This window comes from Anguilla anguilla, chromosome 11 (assembly GCF_013347855.1).
Source record: "Anguilla anguilla isolate fAngAng1 chromosome 11, fAngAng1.pri, whole genome shotgun sequence".
Classification (NCBI taxonomy): Eukaryota; Metazoa; Chordata; class Actinopteri; order Anguilliformes; family Anguillidae; genus Anguilla; species Anguilla anguilla.
In genome coordinates this window covers 15,041,932-15,062,645 of record NC_049211.1, presented here as the reverse complement: position 1 = coordinate 15,062,645, position 20,714 = coordinate 15,041,932, and the positions used below count along the sequence as shown (strand labels likewise).

Here is a 20,714-nt window from a genome sequence, read left to right as displayed (position 1 = left end):
CAGGAGTGAACATTTCGCGTTAACTAAACTACTTGGTAGTGATGGCAGGTTATTGGAATTTGGATAACATTGTAGCCTATTTTAAGTCCTAATAAAATAGCACTTTAACAGCAGTGATTGCGTTTGCTATTGAATCAAAGTGCAATATCGTAAAATAGGACGGGCCAGACCATATATTACACCGTATCAGATTTCAGGAAAAAAGAAAAAAACAAAACGCTAAACTGGGAGGAAAGTATGCCTAAAAAATGCGTAGATGCGTGGTTGCGAAATAGCGTGCCTATTTAGAAAATGCACAAAATTGGTGCAAGTAGTGGTTGTTCGTTAGAAGGATGCTTCACAAGTCCAAACGAATACTTCCGACCATCGCGGTACTACACTATTAGGGCGATCTGAGGAAGTAGGCGACGACTTCTTGCGGTAGCGTTTTCGCTGCGTCGGAGGCAGTCCGTTTTAATTAATCCAACTTGCACAGAAAGCAGAGAATGGCTGAGACTTCGACGAGCACTTTAGTTGATCACAACCTTGCAGAATCGAAGCGTATGGCTCCAGAAGACGAAGATACGCTTCAAGTAAGCCCTGAATAGAATATTGTGTTTATTTTGGTGACGGTTGTTTTGTTGCTAGTTTACTCTATAGGCTTTTAAAAAAAGTTAATTGCATGGATGTAGGCGAACTTACCAGTTGCGCCGAGTTCTTGATTTCATAAAATCTCCCCTTTTAAAATGAATAAAACACTGCAGCTACTGCGAAGTTTATATATATATATATAGGCTACTGTAGTTTACCCTCAGTACAGTGCAGTTCTACTGCATTAGTACTGCACATGAAGTGGCGCAACTGCATTATAACTGTAGAAATACGTACGTGTCCAAAATATTGAAGAATACTGCCGTAATATTGCAGTAATAACTATCATTACAAGTACATGTAGTTATTTGTAAGGGTGTCTTCCACATTTTAAATTATATGTAAATCATTGGCAAACCAGACTTCCACCTCTGAAACCAGATGCTGGCGAAATGTTGTTTTGTTTGTTTCCTGTTTACCCAAATGTTCTGACCAGTAATCGTTGCATATTGACGTTGTTAAGAAGGGTTTTTTTGTGTGCAAATTTTCTTGGATGGGTAGACACATTGACGACAACCTTGCTTTGCAGTTCATGCAGCCTGACCCCTATAGTCAATAAGACCGAGAACTGTACCAGTTTTCAAATATCCTATAGTATTATTATTATAATTATTATTATTATTATAATAATTATTGTATATTATTGCAACATCTGTAAGAATGCAGCTAACCAGATATTGTCACTTTTGCCCCCCCCGCCCCACTCATCGTCATAGAAGCAGAAAGGCATGCCACTGTCCAGAAAGCTATGTTATGCTGTGGGAGGTGCACCCTATCAGATGACATCCACTACCAAGGGCTTCTTCATGCAGATTTTCCTGCTGGATGTTGTACAGGTGAATGTTGAGTATTTCACCCCAAACCCTGGATGCCATGTGTGGGTTAAGGTAATGGATAAATATAAGGAAATTAGGGAAATTATTGCTAAAAGGACTGAATTTTATAAACAAGAAACCTGAGTATAAAAGCAACAAGCAACTATTCCACAATAATGTTTTTATATTCCAGAGGAAATATAAGATGTAGGCTATAAAACAATGCTCCAAGTAGATGGTATTGCAATGATGAGTGCACATTTGAAGGGCCCCACAGGGTAAAAAGCAGAAGGAAGTAACTTGAAAAGCTACTTGCTAATTTGCACAATACAAAGTGGAGTGCAAGTTCTTCAAACGGAATGTTCCTGTTAGTAAAACGCCCTTATCACTATTTAAATCTTGTTTCATTGTAGCCTGTACAAGGATTGCAGGGTTTCCCCCAGAAAAGTTGTTAGGCCCAGTGGCAAGTATCTTTTGACGGCGGCGGCCAAGTGTCTTTTTTGATGGGGGCCCGGCGCGGGCCAGTGACACACTGATGGCAGCATTAAGGTAGGGCCCTATAGTTTCTAACAGAATCACGGACGGAATCGCGGAATTGAGAATTTAAAAAAGCTATAACACAGATTCCATAGGGCCCTACATTAAGTCAGTGCTGAAAGCTGACTGGAGATTTGAAAATATGACTACATAAAGTGAATGTTGTTATAAATAAGTCATTTATTCAACACACATTTTTAAAAATCAACAACTATTTACAGTATAGCATAGTCTTACAAAGAATCTGACAACAATGTACAGACTTGGAATGCTGTGTTTTCAACAACAAAAGAAATTAAATTAAATAAAAATAAATAATATCAAAGTTTTTGCACTCTATAAAAACCTGAAAAAAGTCCTGATTAGCTACTGATTCTTACAGCCTTGGAATGCTGGGCACATTTCAACAACAACAAAATAAATAAAAATAAATAATATCAAAGTTTTTGCACTCTACAAAAAACTTGTATTCAAGTCCTGATTGGCTACTGAATCTTACAACAAGCCTTGGAATGCTGGGCACATTTAAATAGGGATGGGAATCGCGAACCGGTTCCAAGTTGTCCAATTCATTGGAATCGTATGGCTCCGAGCTTATCGATTCCGCTTATCGAAGCCAGCATGTTTTTACTACTGCTGCCCATTGCAAAACAATGACGTAACGCCTTGGGGGAGGCACGCACGCAGGCAGCCTCTCTCAGGCGTTTGTTTTGGACGGCAGCTGTTACAACAAATTTGATCCGGGCTGCCAGCCTTGACACATTCTGTTGCGATAAAGATTCTAAGACAACTCAGCAATTTCTCTGGATTAACAGGTTATTTTCTAGCCTGAAATGTGATCGTATTACTAAATGGCTACACATGTCATGTGACGTGCAAGTAGTTGGCTATCTCCCTTTATATGAAGTAAATGTTTTTACCAATAAATAATAATAATAAATGCGATTTTATCCATGGAAATATCTATAGGCTACAAATAGGCAAAATGAATGTCGTATTTGCGATTGCCGTCGTAGATGTCCGAAGGAAATGTCACTGATAAAAAAAGGTTTGCTCTCTCACAACACTGCCTACTGATTGGCTACTGAATCTTACAACAATGTACAGCCTTGGAATGCTGGGCTCATTTCACCAACAACAAAATATCTATGTATCTGTGTTACTGACTGTTTGGCTAGCTAGCTAAGTTAGCTAAATGACCACGTTGTGCACATCAGTGTCATCAAGCTAACGTTATTAGCCTAATAAACAAGTGAAGTCGTTATTTCGATGGCGATTAATGAATCATGTTACAATGTATCGAACGTTACATTCATGCTACTAGTTTAACGTTACCTACACACTGCTTAAGTTAATATAAAAAGAATGTACATACCGATGAGATGAAGTGATAACACAGTTTGTAGCAAGGTTAGTTAGCCTAGTAAAGAAACGGTGCCTTGCTAGGTACCGTTAGCTTGTGATAGTTGTAAGCATCAAGTGCTGAACGTCACTCTATGCACAATGAGGGTAAAGAACAGACCTGCTGTTCCTATAGTGCGTTCACGTTTTAACCAACAGATGTCGCTGGTGAGTTTTCCAACCGAGTCGCCCCGCTGTAACTGTAGTTTAAAAAACACCTTAAAAATACATTTAAAAAAAAAAATCCCCTATGCTTAGGCCCGGCGGGGGGTCAATTTAGGGGGGAAATTATATACTCACTCACTCCATACGCACTCAGTCCTTGTATAATGTCAGTCTAATATGTGTCTTTTCTTATCTACCTTGTCTCTTTGCAGATGGATGCTTTCTACGTCTCTCTCATTCTTTTTATGGGCCGGGCCTGGGATGCAATTACTGACCCACTAGTTGGATACCTTATTAGCAAAAGTGGCAGGACGCGCATAGGGAAGCTTATCCCCTGGTGAGTGATTAGGAGGGATGTGGTCCTCCATCTTATCCAAATTGTTCTTCCTCTTGTTCTACACGCTGCTCTAACATTATGGATATTCTTCCTCCTGTATCCCCAGCCTACATTGCAATCTAGTGTACCTCCTATTTGTTCCGCATAGATACTCTGTGGTGGCATCACACAGCTATTTGTTTTCAGCATGAATGGGTTGCTGTGGTAATTCCTCTGGTGTCTGCTGTTGACAGTGTCGAGCAGAGAAAATTCTCCCCTTACAATAACCAGGCACAACAAGGTATATCCATGTGAAAAATAGGATTTATTTCTGCAGGCACAGTCCGGCACTTACACACAACAAGGTGGACAAGCCCGAACTGATGAAAGTAGGGGCGATCTCTACTTTTTGTAAGCAAAAAGTATTTTACTGATATCATACATAATTCTATATCAGGATAAGGGAAAGACCAAGCTCCCTGTTTGGGCTCCTAGAAATGTACAGGATAAGATAGAAGAGGGAAAATACACACATAGGCAAACCAGTACATGCAATATTTCTAATGTCTTTTTTTCCTTGGGAAGTTTGGTGCCTGGAGCCAGAAGTACTGATGGGAGGCATAAGAATTTAATGCAGTATTAATGCATATTTCTCCACCCTTCAACAGGTTGGTGTTTTCCACACCATTTGGGGTCCTTTCCTACATCATGATGTGGTTCACACCCCAGGACACAATGTCCCCGGTCTTCAGCTTCTCATGGTACTTCATCATGTGCTGCCTCTTTGACACCTTCATGAGTGTAAGGCCATTGTCATCCTCATTACCATCATCATTTAGCCTATTTTCTCTTTCCGTCAAATGTCCTGTGCTGTTAATGCTGACATTTTTCTCCTAAATTAAATCACATAAAGTTTAGCACTGGCCCTTGTTTTTCCTAACCCAAGTTATTGTAAACATATGCACTCTGCCTTATGTAGTGGGCTAAATTTCCATGCTCTTCCTGACATTTTGTTACCATGGTAACCGCGTTCTTTACTCTTCCCTCCACTGTGAACCATTCCCAACTTTTCACTCAGAAGTGTTACCATGGCGACTGTGTTATTTCATGACAGCATTACTCCATTCTTTCTTCTACAGTGCTACCATGTTCCCTACTCCTCCCTCAACATGTTCCTGGGGGGAAACCAAAAGGACAGAGACTCAGCCACAGGCTTCAGTAAGACCTCCACTGGCCATTGCTTTTAGTGCTCCTCTTTGATGGGTATTGATGCTGACTGGGATTCTGTGTTCACGTGAAATGTGGAGAGCTAATGGCAGAGCAGTTGCAAGATGGCTGGATTGAATGAAAGCATAACCACACCATTCTGTGGTGTTTAACTATGACCTATAACTATTGCAGTGATTATAATACGCTGACTGTTATTTGAAGTTACGGAAAATAGTATTGAAAATGGTTACCGTTGTATCCCAGGATATAAAATGAAAAACCATGCTTCCGTCTCTACCATATTATCAGATCTAACTGGACTTGCAGCATGATGTATCATATATGAATTTCAAGGTAGTGATCTGTGCAAACGCTACAGATTGTTATAAAGAAGCACTGCTAAAATAGACAACAAATGTATGGAATGCTGTACGTACTCTACATTGTTGTTGTGCTTAGAAATACAATTACATGCATATTTGGTGAAAGTTAAAGCTTTAGGCAAATACTTAAAAAAAACTGTTAAATACTTGCATTTTGAAAGTATATAATTTTATTAGACAACATCTATATTGTCTGAATTTTTTTTTGTCATTATTTCTGGCAGGCAAATGTAAGGTTTGTAATCACTGTATAGAAGCGTCTGCTAAATTAATGCAATGTTATAGAATTAGTGTGAGAAGCCGAGGGTCAGGGAAGAGTACACGAAAATGAAAAAGATTTTTCTTTCTTTCATTCTCTGTCCCTGTCTCTTAAAGGGATGGGTATGGAGATGTTCGGAACACTGGCCGGGGCAGTGATTCAGGGTCAGATCGTTGGGGTTTACCATGCCAAAAAAGCCCTGGCCTGTAGCCAGCTGAATCACACGGAGGGCATCTCCCAGAACCTTTCCTCACCCCTCCTGGATACGCTGCACAACACGGTAAGTGCTCCGGCCCACGTCCCTGTGCAGGTCTCAGGCTGATGGCTCCTTCGATAGCCTTCGATCAGCACGTGGGGCTGAGCTGCGGGGCTCCCCTGAAGCGAGTCCTCGGTACTCAAGGATCATGAGAGATTGCTTCAGTAATGTGGAAGCTCTGGTGAGTGACCTCTTGAAACAAAAAAAAAAACAAAAGAACACATGGGGCTCTATCTTACACCCGGCGTAAAGCGGCGCCAAGCGCAACGCACGTGTCTTTGTGAGTTTCAGACCGACGCAGTTGTCATTTTCCCACGTTGTTTAAATAGCAAATGTACTTGCGCCCATCTGAGCGCCCATGGGTATGTTGGTCTTAAAATGAGGTGTGGTCAGGCGCATTGTTGGCACATTGCTATCTTAAGGCAGCGGACAGTGATTACGCGATTGACCAACACAAACCTGGTCTTAAGTCAATGGCGCAGTATTTTACGCGCACAAGCAGAACTGTTTCCTCTGCAGAAAAGTGTTCTTTCCTACTACTTGGCAAATCCGCCATTATAATAGCAATCCGCCAAGGTGCAAGTGCACCTGGCTTTTAAAGGGAATGGGAGATGACACTCTGATTGGTTTATTTCATGTTATGCCCAAAACACACCTATGATTAATTAAGAGACTAAGTACAACCCCTTTGAACCATGCACCTTACTTTGCACTCAGATTATCCGTCGTTAAACTAGCAAAAGTGGATTTGGACACACCCTAAATGCACTTGCGCCATGCGCTTTAGACCGTGCGCTTAGATCGTTAAAATATAGCCCAGGGTATCGCTGAACTGGTTTTGGGTGAACCTTGTGAGGATCACACCGTAAAGATAAATTGTTCATTTTACTCAATCTGTGGTATAACTAATGCCTGTACACCTACAAGGTAATTTAGCATACAGTGATGATAAACGTAGCATACAGTGCTGTATTTTTTCAGTTCAACAAAGTGTTAATTCTCATATTGTATCTAAATACGTAAAAAAAGAGAACATTTCTGTGATATTAATACATGCATGTACCACTGCTCTCATTCCTGAAATGGAGAATTCACTGAATAGAGTAGAATAGGCCTTATATATGTATATTTTGTTTAGTGAGAAAAGTAATGAGTAAACTTTATATTTTGAATTAATTTGGATTTTAATTCTTATGTTGCTAGATGTAGACTCAGGGGTGTTCTTGTTTCATAATTTTCATACATTTATCGTTCTGTGGCTTTTGCTTGTGTGTGTGTGTGTGTGTGTGTTTATTTATTTTCTGTGACCAGAGGAGAGCCTATTTGATTGCTGCAGTTATCCTGGGGGCACTGTACTTCCTGTGTTGCCTTGTGCTGTTCCTGGGGGTGAAAGAGCAGTTGGGTGAGTCTGGTGCCTGCTTTATTCAGCTCAGGAAGGGAATGAAATGTTTCTCCAGTTTTTAAGTTCAGTACAGTAGAATAACCGGTCTTTGTCAGTTATGCAATATGTTGACACCAAATTGATATGTTGATATATGCACAGATGCGTCTTTGCGCCCTCTGTGCTCCCCTCAGCCCTTTTTTAGTAGTAATCCAAAAGGAGACCATGAAAACCTATTCCCTGTTCTTTCCTCCTGTCTTGGGACCATGCAGCCCCCCTGAGTACCCTTGACCGTATCCGCATGCCCTACCTGTCTGGAGTACGGATGGTGATAAAACACTCTCCCTACGTGCGACTGGTTTTCGGGTTTCTCTTCTGCTCGCTGGCCTTTCAGGTAGGCATGTGAGAGTCATGGTGTTTTTTGTTGTTGTTTTTTTTTTGCACCAAGACAGCTTTCACCAGAGCTGTCATTGTACACCTTGTAAAATATATTTAGTTCACCTGTTATAGGTGTTTGCATAAATAGGAAATGAAATGTGGTGTATGTGGCTTGTCCTGGTCTGATAATTTGGTAAAGGAATCTAAGTCAGTTAGGTGTTTGAGCCTAAGCTTAACATGAATTGGAATGTGGTGTGGAAGCAATTAAAAACAAGCCAAAGCAATGGTATGAAAGTTCATCTTTTTTGACCAGACATATTGATGTAATTGTTTAATTACTTCCTGCATACACCACCATTCTTTGAACACATCAGACAATATCTCTCTCTCTCTATAGGTGTTAAATGATCCATGTTTACTTCATCATTTATTTACCTTAGTACTGGCTAAATTACTTGTGAAGCATGGTAACAAAAACTTTTCCAAAATTAGAAACTGACAACACTCGTATGTGGAAAAAGAAAGGACTTGGCTGGGATATTATATGATGACATATTCCAATAAATAATGTGGTTACTCTGAAGATGATGCCAACCTCTCTCTGTTTGGTCCTGATACAGATGGCCCAGGGTAACTTTGCACTGTTCTGTACCCATGCTGCTGGATTGGGAGCCTACTTTCAGCACCTTGTAATTATATTGCTGGTGAATACACTTCTATAACTATATAATATTTCTAGAAGTAATATGAGTAATATGTTTATAGCTTCTACTCTTAAATGAATCAAAGATCTAATTCAGCTCAATCCAACTCTAGTACTATATCTTTTACAAGTCTCATAGCTCAACTGCTGATGACGTTGGTTCCTCATTTGGCTAAAGTGTAATACTGTCTTGATATTTTAAAGAAAGAAAGCATGTTTTATTCTTCCATGGAATGTTGGAGATGCAAGCTTTTTGCACAATGCCGGGAATATTTTTTATCTTTGTGCAGACGTCAGCGACACTTTCTGTTGTGATGTGGCAGACTCTTCTGGTGAGGCTGGGGAAGAAGACCACGCTCTTTATTGGGCTGCTGGTGAGCTCCGTTCAACATGTCCGCATTTTCTTGATCGGGCTGACAATGAGGTTTTCTGCTGGTACTGTGACTGGAAGTGGAAATCCATATGAAGTACCAAATGGTACAAATAAATAAACATAAAATGCATAACAATTGGTCATCTCTCACTTTCTCATCGAATCATGATCCTCATCATCAGCACTATTATTATCATTACTGTGAGGATGGTGACAGTGCTTTCTTATCTTTATTTCTGATACATTCTCTGCTTGCTGCGTCTTATAGATTTATGGCCCAACCCTGGTGATTATTGCCTCTGTGCAGAGCAATCTGCCCGTCTTCATCGTAATGTCCATCCTGGCTGGTGCCAGCCTGGCATCACTTTACCTGCTGCCCTGGTGAGTGCAGTTCTTTCCTCTAATTAGTCTATATTTTAATGTAATCTCTTGGACATACTTTAATCACCCCTATTCAATGCTATTTTAACATATGATGTTTCTGGCAGTTTGTGCTGCACTGGCACTAGATTTAGAGCTGATCACAAATTGCTGGAAATATCCACAGCTTAATCATTCTGTGATCCATCCACATAACTGGCTTGCTGCTGGAGCTGTTTAAGAACAGGATAGTCATCTTTGTCCCTCAGTGTGTTTAAACCAAGAACCCACAAGATTATAAAGTTCTAAAAACCAATCTGTACTCTTGTTCACTTTTTTCCCCCCTTTGTCAGGTCAATGCTGCCAGATGTGGTCGATGACTTCAAGGTAAAGAATCCCACCAGCAAAGACCTGGAACCTATATTCTACTCCTGCTACGTCTTTTTCAACAAATTTGGAGGGGGAGTATCCATTGGGATTTCCACCATGGCACTGTCGTAAGTGTTCTTTGGTCCCATTGTTTCTCAAACTTTTAATTTGCCATGACACGCTTTGGTTTTCTTTTAGGCTGCTTTACCAGACAGGCAGAAGCAACACAGGAAAAAGCTCAGCCTTCTCACTGTTTTCCGCGGTGATTTGAAACAAACCATTCATCTGTCCGTCTACTACCACTCAGGAATACCACTCCGTCAGCAGCCACTTAGCTGCCAACACATACGTAGTGTAAACCAGACTTGGTCTGGACATTGCCTTCTGCTTGAAGCACACTCATTTTAAGAACATACAAATTGTGTTTAAAAACCAGGGTGTCATCTTCAGAAACGACAGTTTCTTTTGCAAAAATGAGAGATTAGAACTGGCAAAAGCTTGCTGTTACAAATGCTCTCAATTAATAAATTATTCAGTGAGAGTTCACAATAAGATTTCGCAGTAATTGCACCACAAGATGACACAAATGTGCTAGTTTGCTCCAAGAGTAATCATAAAGGAGAGTAATCTTAAAGATCTTTGAATGTGAATTTTATTTGTATGAGCGTGCACGCTCTTTTCCCACAGCTTTGCCGGGTACGAGCCAGGTGCATGCAGGCACAATGCCACAGTGATCACTACGCTGAGGGTCCTGTTCGCTCCGGTACCCATTACCCTGCTTCTGGTGGGCATGGTGCTCTTCTACTTCTATCCCATCAACGAGGCAAGGCGCCTGCAGATCCAGGAGGAACTGAGGAAAGCCGCGTGAGTCACTGCTCCTTATTGTATCCTGCTTTACTGCATCTTCAGACACTAGTCTGAGGTGTGCCAACTTGTCCAGACCAGATCAATGTCATGTCACAAACCATTTAAGCTTCTGGTTTGTGAAAAATGGATCACTGTTTATATTGTCAGAATTGAGAGAGGCTAAGCTAATTTGACAAATGTTTCGTAGTAAATAACTTTACTTATAAGTATTACTTTTGGTTTGTACTAATATTTTTACAATTACCAATATTATTTTACCGATATTATTATTGAGTTTTTATTTTGAAGCCATCTTGGTAGTTTGTGACAAGACAGTAAAATCTCTACCCTATATGTTTCAAAGGTCTCGGAAACTGGATTCGAATTCAATATTCTTTTCAAGTTTTTAACCCAATTATTACTCTTAAATTGTAATAAACACTATTAAATTATTGTGAACTGTTCAGCAGACAAGGACAGGGTGGGCATGTATCCTGCACTCATTAACATTCATATCCGTATACATGTCATATGTAAACCATTCCTCATCCCTAGCCAGGTTAGAGCAGTAATCTTACACTACCAGACAAAATGAAAAAAAGCAACATAAACTAGGCTTGACCATCACATAGCTAAACCTGAAGATCATTCAACGTGTAATAACATTGTATCACTGAGCTACTGTACACTAAAATTAGACTCTAAAGTGGTCTCAAACTCTGGACATTACACCTGAATAAAGAAAGTCTTTGATGCTTTAAAAATAGCTAAGCTTGAAAGCTGTTCAATTTTTGCTAGCTAACGGTAGGCTTACTTGCCAATCCACCATGTTCTGCCACAAGTTCCAGGCAAAAATTGGCACTGTAAATATTAATTGTATGGGTTTTGTAATATTGCAGTGCCCGTGGGCTCCAGAAATAAAACCCATTTTTGTACGTCTCTTACACTTTTTTTCTTTTCCGAAAAATTATTGCTTTCTTTGCACCCAGACAAGGTGCAATGCTTAGGAATTTTCAACTTGGCTTGCCTTGCCTGCACAGAAGTGGCAAGAGCGTCTTTAAAAAAATAAAAAATTAATAAAATTTTTAAAAAAATATTTCTTGGCCGTAAATGTAAATGCAAAAAAGTATTTAAAACACATCTGCAAAGAATTCTCAGATTTAGGTTTCCTGGACCTTTAAGTTGCATTACAACCCAATGTTCAGTAAGTTATTGTAATTTTGACCATTTTAAAACGTATTCAATGAATGTCTGATAGGTACCAGGAGGAGGTTTACAATTAATTTCTCACATAATCATCATACTTATCCATTTATGCTGGTGTTCCTGCATACCCAGAGACAATGGCTTGAGTTGTGGTAGATATTAGTTTATATAGAAAAAGAAGAATAACCCTTTTAATCTGCACATGGTTTATAAAAAATAAGGTATTTGTGTAAGATATTGTACTTTCAACATCTTATTTACTAGAATGAAAGACAAATTTCAGGATGTATTAACTGGCTGTGTATCCTCTGCTCTGACAGTGCTGGAGAAGACGCCCTCTCTGTTAGAGACATGCCTTTGTAGACCTACTCCAGGCACAACTGTCCAACTCAAGCCCACCGATACAGTTTACAGCCCATTTGTCTCTGTTTTCAACTGTCCATCTGACTGTGAAAAACCTAGAGTTCAAGGAACTTTTATTTTTAATCATTTAATTAACCTGGTTATATATTTTATTTTTTACTTAAGAGTGTATGTCATTTTTTTTTGTTGAGCATGTATAAATTCCACATTTTGCAATGCATAGTATTCTACTTTTTATATTGTTTGGGTTGCCTTCATTCTAGTTATTAATATAAACTGGGACACTTAAGTGGAATGTGTACCTTTTTAGCACAGCAATTAAAGCCCTTCAGAATTGTGTTATAGTTTTAACATTGCATGTGGCAAGGTATGGATAAAATAGCATGTTTTTGAAAAATAATCACTTTTTAAAAGCTTTTCCCCCCCCTTTCTCTAAGAAACTATTAGTGTAAAAAATGGGGGGAAATTCCCAATTTTTAGCATACAATATAGCTCATTATTCATTTTATTGTTTGTTTTTTTATAACCTTTGGTAAACATGCGTGGATTTACTAAGGGTAAATAATTTTGGGTGGTAGTGTAGTTTTGCTAAACAAATACAATAAGTTTTATTTGACTAATAGAAGGCATTTTCAAATGTGCTGCTGAATTTTGCGAGAATAAAAATGTATATTTCTACTTAGAGGCAATACAATTATATTTAGAAACAAAAATAAAACAATAACCACACCAGGAGCATCTTTTTATATTCCTGAGAACTATTTTTATGAATCAAGTGTTTCCATTTCCATGATATTTATGTGGCAATTATGTGGCACTGTATTGTAGACATCCTTGTGGGTGAGTTTGAGTGGTTGAAAATGATTTGGCTTATTCATCTTAAGTTGTATTTCACAAAGTATCAATAGTAAATATGATTTTAGAATATTTAACTGTTCCAGAAATGTGTTGACAGCACCATCTAGTGGCTCTATGCTATTTTATTTGGCACCAGTTATTATCAGTGATACTGTTCCATGCCACCTACTCTTTTATGTCAGCCCCACATTTTCAAAACTACTGAGCAGTTTTATTAGATTACATTCATTTAGCAGATGCTCTTATCCAGAGCAACCTACAATGAAAGAAAACGTAAGTCAATCCAGTTGAGTTTTACGAACAACCCTAGGCATGGCTAACAACATTCTGAGACCAGATAGCACATGAGCAAAATTACTAGTGAATGTAAGTTAACTTTTGCAAGCATACTCATGTAAAAATATAAAATTTAAAAACGTACATCATGCTTCAACAATTCTAAATTAATTGCATAAGAATACAGTGCTAGGCAGTGGGAATAGGAGGGAAGCCAAGATGAAGTCTGAAGCTGCTGGTCTTCAGTCTGTGTTGGAAAATGTCCCGTGATTCTGCTGTCCTGACCTCCACCATTGTAGGGCCAGTACAGTAATGCAATGCATTGAACAAATAAATGTCTTAGGTTAAAATGTTAAGCGTGAGGCAACAGTGACTTTAAAAAAGAGGTAAAATTGTTTAAGCACTGCTTAGCCTATGCACAAATTTCAAGCAATGTTGTTAAATGAGGGAAATGGTTTCATTTTGGTGACACGAAAGTTATGGCATAAGTTCCAGCACTATTTATCTATAGCCTCCATAGAGAGCTTTCAGTATCTAGTCTTGATTCTGGGCTTTTGATTGCCTTTGGTGATTGTCATTGGCATTGTAAACATGAGTTCCAGAGTTATGTCAATGAAAGTCAAGGAAGGCATTATGAGGTTGAGAAATAAGAAAAAGTCGGAGACACAGACCAAACCTTAGGCTTACCAAAATCAACAGTTTTGAACATCATTAAGAAAGAAAGCACTGGTGAGCTCAGTAATCACAGAGGGCCTGGTAGGCCAAGGAAGACCTCTACAGTTGATGACCGAAGAATTGTCACCATGCAGAAAAACACTCGAACACATGTCCGACAGATCTGACTGAAACACTATTTAGGAGGCAGGTGTGGATGTGTCAGTGATTACTGGGGAGGGGGGTCTATGTATCAAAAATGCTATCATTTCTACATGGTGAAACCAAAATGTATACTGTTTAATGTATAACCTTGTTTACCAAAATGTACACCCTTTAATAAAAGCTGAGAAATTGCGCTTTAATCACGTGAACTGTCTAATTTCAAATCTAAAATTGTGAAGCACAGAACCAAATCAATAAAAAAAATATGTGTCCCAAACGTTATGAAGCGCACAGTATATCGATATTTGCTGTATTGCAAGCTAATATCTGATGCAGACAGATAAAATCATAATTCGACGTTCCGAGGACAACTTGGGACCAACCACAGTTCAGAGGGACCAACCCACGGTCTCCTAGAGTGTCGTTAATGCTCTCTCCTCCCCCACTCTTTCCGGTGTCGGAAGTCCAGCTCCAACTACGTTCAGATCACGTGGGCGGCGCTGCATGCAGTCCAGGCAGGACTGGATTGACAAACGGCTAGCGAGCAGATAACGGGAATTACGGTAACAGAGAGGGAAATACCGACAGACAAGATGGGAGTTGAGATTGAGACAATAACCCCGGGCGACGGTAATGCTTAGGTTTACATGAAATGCTACATTAGTGGAATGTTACTGATTGCGTGTAGCTACTTTTGGATGATATGTGATCAACCGTTGTTTCTTTGTTTTGCGCGTTTTACAGGAAGGACTTTTCCCAAAAAAGGACAGACGTGCGTGGTGCATTATATCGGTGAGTTACCCTGTTAACAAACTGGTTTATCCGAGTTGCTGTTTGTTCGCATATCCAGGAATCGTACAAGATTGCGCTTGGCTGACGTTGTGCTTAGACTTAGCATTATGCGTCTGACAAGCTAGCTCATTGGGTTTATAGTTAGTCTCGCTAGCTAGCTAACGTTCGCTCACTTTCTTTTTAGTATTTAACGTGATACCCCACCATTTTGCATTCATAGAGCTATTCTAAGCATCTCGCTAGCTACTCACTTCTGTAGTGTATTGTGTAGCAAGATATTCATGTATAGTTCTTGGTAACCGTAAAGCTATCTAAGTAATTAACGTTGATTTACGATAATGGTCTTGTAATGCCAGTGACTGAATAGCTTATTAGTCTAACGATAGTTTCGAAATGCTACAAAACCGATTTATAACTCTTTTTTGGGGTAAAAGGGGAGGCCAGCATAGCTGGTGTGAAGAGCCGCCAAAACCGCTAGATTCACTCTTGGAGACAGACAGAGGGATTTCAATCTCGTCTGGCGATTTCCTCTCTTTGTTGGGGTTGAGGGGGTTGGTGGCGTTGGGTGAACGAACGGATTAAGTTATCGCTTGGAGTCTAGAGTGATTGATTTTATGGGATTGTATCGTTTTCTACATTGTTATTCGGCTGTAGCACAAACTAGTTGGTTTGTTTTTCGCTAACGTAAGACTCATGTAGTGTCAAATCGACGGTCATGGACAGCTGCTCATCATATTGGTCGTTTAATTGCACTAACTTATTCTGCTTGTCCTGAATTTCAACGCTAGCTGTCAGTAACGTGTAACGTTAATTTACACTACAGTCGCGTTGCTCGCAAAACCGTAGTGATAGGCGTTTTTGTTCTCGCGTGATATCTTCCGCTGTATCAACGAAACCAGAACCCTCGTTCTGTTCGATTATGTAACGTTGAAATAATAGCCAATGTTAGCTATATATTCCAGGCAGAAATCATGCTTTTTGTCTTGCTTAATCCCACGTTTTAGTAATCAAAGCCGACCTCTTTCCTTCTGTAGCCAAACGTAAGCATCCGTATGTCTCGTACGGTAGGGAATTTCTGCCGCAATATTTCTGCATTACGTGAAGGCCTCTGGCAAACCTCAAAATGGCCACAGTGACGGGCATCACTCCACTCTCTCTGTTACGCTGGTATAACTAGCAAGCTAACCCCCGAATGTATTAGTTTTAGCTCATTGTGTATCTACTGTTAATTTTTCAATCTTTTGACGCCCTCATTTGCCAAAGCCTCTTGCGTTCACAACCAGTAATGCTATCTTCAGCGTTAGTCGACTTGGGTTGACCGAGCCGTTCTGTCCTTGTCTATTTTGACACGGTTTGTTGGTTGAATTTTAACGTAAAATCAACTCAGTTGTTATATAGCTAGATATATAGGCGCCTCTTTGAATTTCAGTGTGGTGTAATCCACGTAGTTGCTCGTATTATTTATCTCGGTTGAATAACAATGTCGGAACTTGAAAATGCACTATATCCCAAAATGTGATTTGCGATTTTTGAAGATATACTGATACTTTCCCACAGTTCTGTATAGGCGTAATTACATGAAACGAAAAAGATACAAGCACATTTGTAATTACATACTGTTGAAGCAGCCTACCGCTGACAGTTAACATTGACTGCTAAGGGTTGTAATGTCACCCTGACATAAATAACGGAGCTTGGCAGCTTTTCACATATTTTTGGTTTTTATTTAATTGCATGTCACTTGTTTTTGCTAGTACAGATTGCTGAAATGCATTTTAAAATAGTTTCGTATCGATTTATGTAAATCCCAAAGACATTATAGCTGCAGTAGTCCTTTCAATTGAAATGTAGCCTAATTTGATTATGTGACTGCTGATGTTCCGTTCTGCTCAGGTGTTTACATTTGTTACCACTTCAAGAAGGTATAGAAGTGATAGTACTTAAATCTCATATAAATATATTGTATTCAAAATTCCCCTTACAAATTTACATAATTGGATGAAATAAAGCATTAAAACGCATTCTTTCAATTGTTTTCTCCACACAGGCTCCCTTACAGATGGCCGCAAGTTTGACTCTTCGCGAGACAGAGACAAGCCCTTCAAATTTAAGATAGGAAAACAGGAAGTGATCCGTGGCTGGGAGGAGGGTGTTGTGCAGGTATGGACATCTCCAATATTGACACGTTTTAGGTGTTGGCAGAGATGCAGGAGGCACTATCAAGCATTTAAACCCAAACCCCAAGGCCTTGATTTTCAGTGCTGCTGGGTAGTAGAGCAAAGGTTATACTGGTATTAGTGTTAATCTGTCTCTTTTTGAAATTTCTGATAGCTTATGCAGTTGGCGTACCAGCGCCTTATGTTACTAGAGGAGTTTTTATGGTGTTATGAGGCAGTGAGTTCCATTTGCTGGGAACCTCCCTCCATTGGTATCTATGCATGGGCCTGTGGCACTACCAGTCACAGTTAGCACTGACTTGGTGAGGCAGTGTTCAGTCAGGACCATGGAGCGAAGCACAGAATTGAGATTAAGTGTTGATAACCCTTTCTGATAATGTCAGAGGGTTTTGAAACAAGAATTCAAATGTGGGGGAAGATCAGAAGCATCTCTGGCTCTTGCAAGTGTCAGGCTTCCCCAATCCCCACCAATTCATCCCTCACCTCATCCCAATTTTAGGGTTGAATCCTTGTTCTAATGGAAGAATGCTTTTTGGTGAATGCTGTGTGTAGACTCATGTGCTGAACTGTCCCTGCAGATGCACTCAACTCATTTGCCTTCAGCACTGATGAGTAAATCTTTTATATTTAATACAGTGATGAAGTATGCAGTCTCCCCTTTAAAAACGTGGCTGAATTTGGCTCTGTGAAGCATCTCCGTGAGGTGTATACCTCAGAGCTTGAAAGTGTGCCCGCCAGGAAGTTTATCACTTGTTCCTCTGGGGTACCGAGAAGCAGAAGGGGAAAAGATGAGTTCACAATTGTGCCAGTGTGAACAATGTTGGTTTGAAGCGGTACCACCTTCACTATAACTGTGTCGTTGCAATTCAAGCTTATGTGGTGCTTTCAAAGCCCAGGCATAAAAATGCATTTCATACCTTGTTGTTTCATATCTGAGGCAGTTGTCTTTTGCAAATCTGTACTGATACTTTAGAATTGTCAGGAATCCATCAAGCTTTTCAATACTTTGTTACTGTATGTTGGGCGAGGGTGGCTTTCCCCATGATATTAGTCACAGTCAAAGACAGTGATCTGACCCCAGAATGGCTTGTTTTACATTGCCCATCCAAGGGGGGGGGGGGGGGGGGGGGGGGGGGGGGGGGGGGGGGGGGGGGACTGTCACTTGCTGATTCTGTCCTACACTAAGGTATAGAAATCCATGGACTAACCTTTGGGCCCACACTGAAGTGGTTTGAGCTCTATGTCATTTTCAGACATTGGTTTGGGAGCACTGTTGCACTGTTACTCTTTCAGCTGACCAGCCTGATCTGTTGGTTAGCTATGCCAGTTACAAACTGGAGGCTTTCCTGTAGGAAGGCACATAACTGTAATGCATTAAGCCATTTCAAATATTCAGATGCTTACTAGCGGTTATGGAAGACATCTCTTAAAATGTTTAAACTGTTAAATGTTCCTGTTGTCAGGACAATATCTCCACTTAAAAGAGAACTGAAATTGGGACAATTATGTTGGAAAGAACTTCTGAGCACAGATGGCAGACTCAGCACTCCTAAAAGTTATGCTTCCCAGATAACTAGTATGTGGCACAAACAGTGTTCATGCCACTACATTTTTTTCTAGACAGTAGTTTGTGTTGCATCAGAGCTGATGGTTAGGGCAACATATGCATTTTGTATCTGAAAACAAAATGGAAACCTTATGGGGCACCTTAGTGGATTACTCATTGATCTGGATTTTATATCTGTATCCTGGAATTAATATTTTGAGGCATTTGGGCTGTGTAGTGTACCATGATACCAGGATCAACTACAGGCTCCTTGGGGAAACCATGCTAATACTAAGAAATGGAATACTCCTTCAGTCGCTAATGTCCCTCGAATGGACCAACCCACATTTGTGTTGTGAAGGTGTAAATCCTTTCTTCCTTCCCCATTCCCCGTTTTCTCCTACAGATGAGTGTGGGCCAAAGGGCCAAGCTGACCTGCTCTCCTGACTTTGCCTATGGGAACAAGGGCCACCCTGGCATCATCCCGCCTAACGCCACTCTCATTTTTGATGTGGAGCTACTGAGCCTCGAATAAAGCATCCCCACTGCCTTTTGTTGTAAGTATTAAGAATGTATTAAATGTACTGTGTAATGTAATGTACCGAAATGTAAAATAATGAATTTGCCTGAATCTCACGTCCATCCACATCTCAGTATCTTGTAAGGACAAGTGACATGTTTAAGTCATGTACTTGTAGAAGTCCATAGAAACATATAATCAGTATTTTTCTGTCTGATTGGTACCCCTTAGGTTGCCTAGGAAATGCTTGTAAACCAGATCAGTCTCATTACTTCACTTGTTTAGGCCACCACTGCTCAATAGCATTTTCCGCCATATTTTGACCAAACTGTATTTTCTTTAACTCTCCACATGGCTGTTTGTGCAATAGCTCACTTCCCTTTTCCCTCTTTGCAGGTTGCCTCCTATCTTGGAAAACCGAAAAAGCTAGGAGAGTATGCACTTGATTTTATTAGGCTTCAGTCAATAGTTCCACTTTGGTCACTATCTTACCCATATGTAGAAAATGTGTATTTGTGACTCATTCCCCCCCCCTCCACATCCTTCCTTTAAAAATCTGTGGGCCATAACCTTACAAACCTCGTGAAGTTCTTAATCTTGAATTTTAAATTGTGCTTTATTTTGCTTTGTTTTGTGTAGAATTTATAAGTTGTGCATGATCAAGCATATATACAGACATACCAATGATACATTAACAGCAACAGCAAGACACATAGATAATTACCGAGGTACACTGGTGATCAATTCTTTGGTGTTTAGTAATATATCAGCTTAAATGGGGAAAAATTAGTGTGCTTTTTTCTTTTCCACGCCTTCCTATAGGAAACTAGGAGATTTCACAGCTTTAGGCTCTGAAGACTTAGTACATAATGTCATTAATATTGAGTAGTGTTGTTGAAAATATAATTGTGGACTTCCTTAGCAATTCCAAACAAGAACTCTTTAAACATGTTAAAGTTGTGAATTGTACTGAATCATGTTCACTTTGCCTTGAACACAAGTGAATGGAACCCCTTGTCCACCCCCCTTTTTTAGGGAATCTAGTTTTGAATGCAGAAAAATAGCCAGCATTCTGTGCACAGGAAGTAGTGAAATTGATGTACCTCTCAGATCTGTGTGCCTACACCACATCAGGCCAGCATGCCATGTAGGATACCAGGAATCTTTGTTCTTGTATGAATTTAAATTGAATCAATATTATTTTCCTTCTTTCAAGTCAACTTTTCACAAAGCCATATACCTGCATACCGTGCAGAAGTTGCGTACCGTACATGCACATTAATTCGAGTAGTGATTTTTTTCTTTTAAATTGCCTAAAAAGAAATAAAAATACTGGGGTCGAGGAACTTGTTAAATCTTAACCTCCCCCTCCTTATTTTTGTTTAAACAACTTGCCATTAAATATATTTTTCAGATGCCAACTTTCTATCTCAAATAAATGCTTATTCTATAATGAAATAGTTTACTTTTGCAAGCTATCAATGTCACTAGTAACATGGGCCACACTGCCTAAGTGCTACCAGTGTGGTAATGGGAGGCAGATGCATCCTTTTATATTGAATTGAAAAAAGGTGTTCACATGAAATATGAACCTGAATAAAGTATGTTATGAGATGCTGGTCATCACTGCTCTCGATGTTAGCTGTCCAGTGTGGCATGAACGGTCCTTTACTGCACTGTGTATCTGTGTGCTGAGTTAAATACGCAGGCAAAACCAATGAAATCAAATGTGCTGTTGCAATAAAGTGCTTTCTACCAGCTTTGGGAAAAATGAAA

The 20,714-nt window shown here is 39.8% G+C and overlaps 2 protein-coding genes across 2 annotated transcripts; both read left to right on the top strand.

Annotated features, from left to right (window-relative positions):
* Positions 1–222: 222 nt before the first annotated feature.
* On the top strand, positions 223–14,103 carry LOC118207622 (sodium-dependent lysophosphatidylcholine symporter 1). The gene is made up of 14 exons (XM_035381391.1): positions 223–572; positions 1,347–1,466; positions 3,761–3,885; positions 4,533–4,665; positions 5,004–5,082; positions 5,832–5,995; positions 7,283–7,373; positions 7,625–7,746; positions 8,351–8,434; positions 8,724–8,807; positions 9,075–9,187; positions 9,520–9,663; positions 10,223–10,399; positions 11,908–14,103. Exons 1-14 carry the CDS (start codon positions 486–488, stop codon positions 11,948–11,950), a joined length of 1,566 nt encoding a protein of 521 aa, XP_035237282.1. The 5' UTR covers positions 223–485; the 3' UTR covers positions 11,951–14,103.
* A 272-nt stretch (positions 14,104–14,375) lies between these two features.
* fkbp1ab (FKBP prolyl isomerase 1Ab) lies at positions 14,376–20,714 on the top strand. The gene is made up of 5 exons (XM_035381394.1): positions 14,376–14,533; positions 14,648–14,695; positions 16,743–16,855; positions 18,825–18,975; positions 19,335–20,714. The coding sequence occupies exons 1-4, from the start codon at positions 14,497–14,499 to the stop codon at positions 18,951–18,953; spliced, it is 327 nt and encodes a 108-aa protein (XP_035237285.1). The 5' UTR covers positions 14,376–14,496; the 3' UTR covers positions 18,954–18,975; positions 19,335–20,714.

Excerpts from the sequence above, each read along its gene's own strand:
- fkbp1ab (XM_035381394.1), top strand. The coding sequence starts at position 14,497 with ATGGGAGTTGAGATTGAGACAATAACCCCGGGCGACG. Across the intron at positions 14,696-16,742 it reads GTGCGTGGTGCATTATATCG|GCTCCCTTACAGATGGCCGC; the intron begins GTGAGTTACCCT and ends TTCTCCACACAG. Across the intron at positions 16,856-18,824 it reads GGGAGGAGGGTGTTGTGCAG|ATGAGTGTGGGCCAAAGGGC; the intron begins GTATGGACATCT and ends TTTCTCCTACAG.
- LOC118207622 (XM_035381391.1), top strand. The coding sequence starts at position 486 with ATGGCTGAGACTTCGACGAGCACTTTAGTTGATCACAACCTTGCAGAA. Across the intron at positions 5,083-5,831 it reads AGACTCAGCCACAGGCTTCA|GGATGGGTATGGAGATGTTC; the intron begins GTAAGACCTCCA and ends TGTCTCTTAAAG. Across the intron at positions 9,664-10,222 it reads ATTTCCACCATGGCACTGTC|CTTTGCCGGGTACGAGCCAG; the intron begins GTAAGTGTTCTT and ends CTTTTCCCACAG.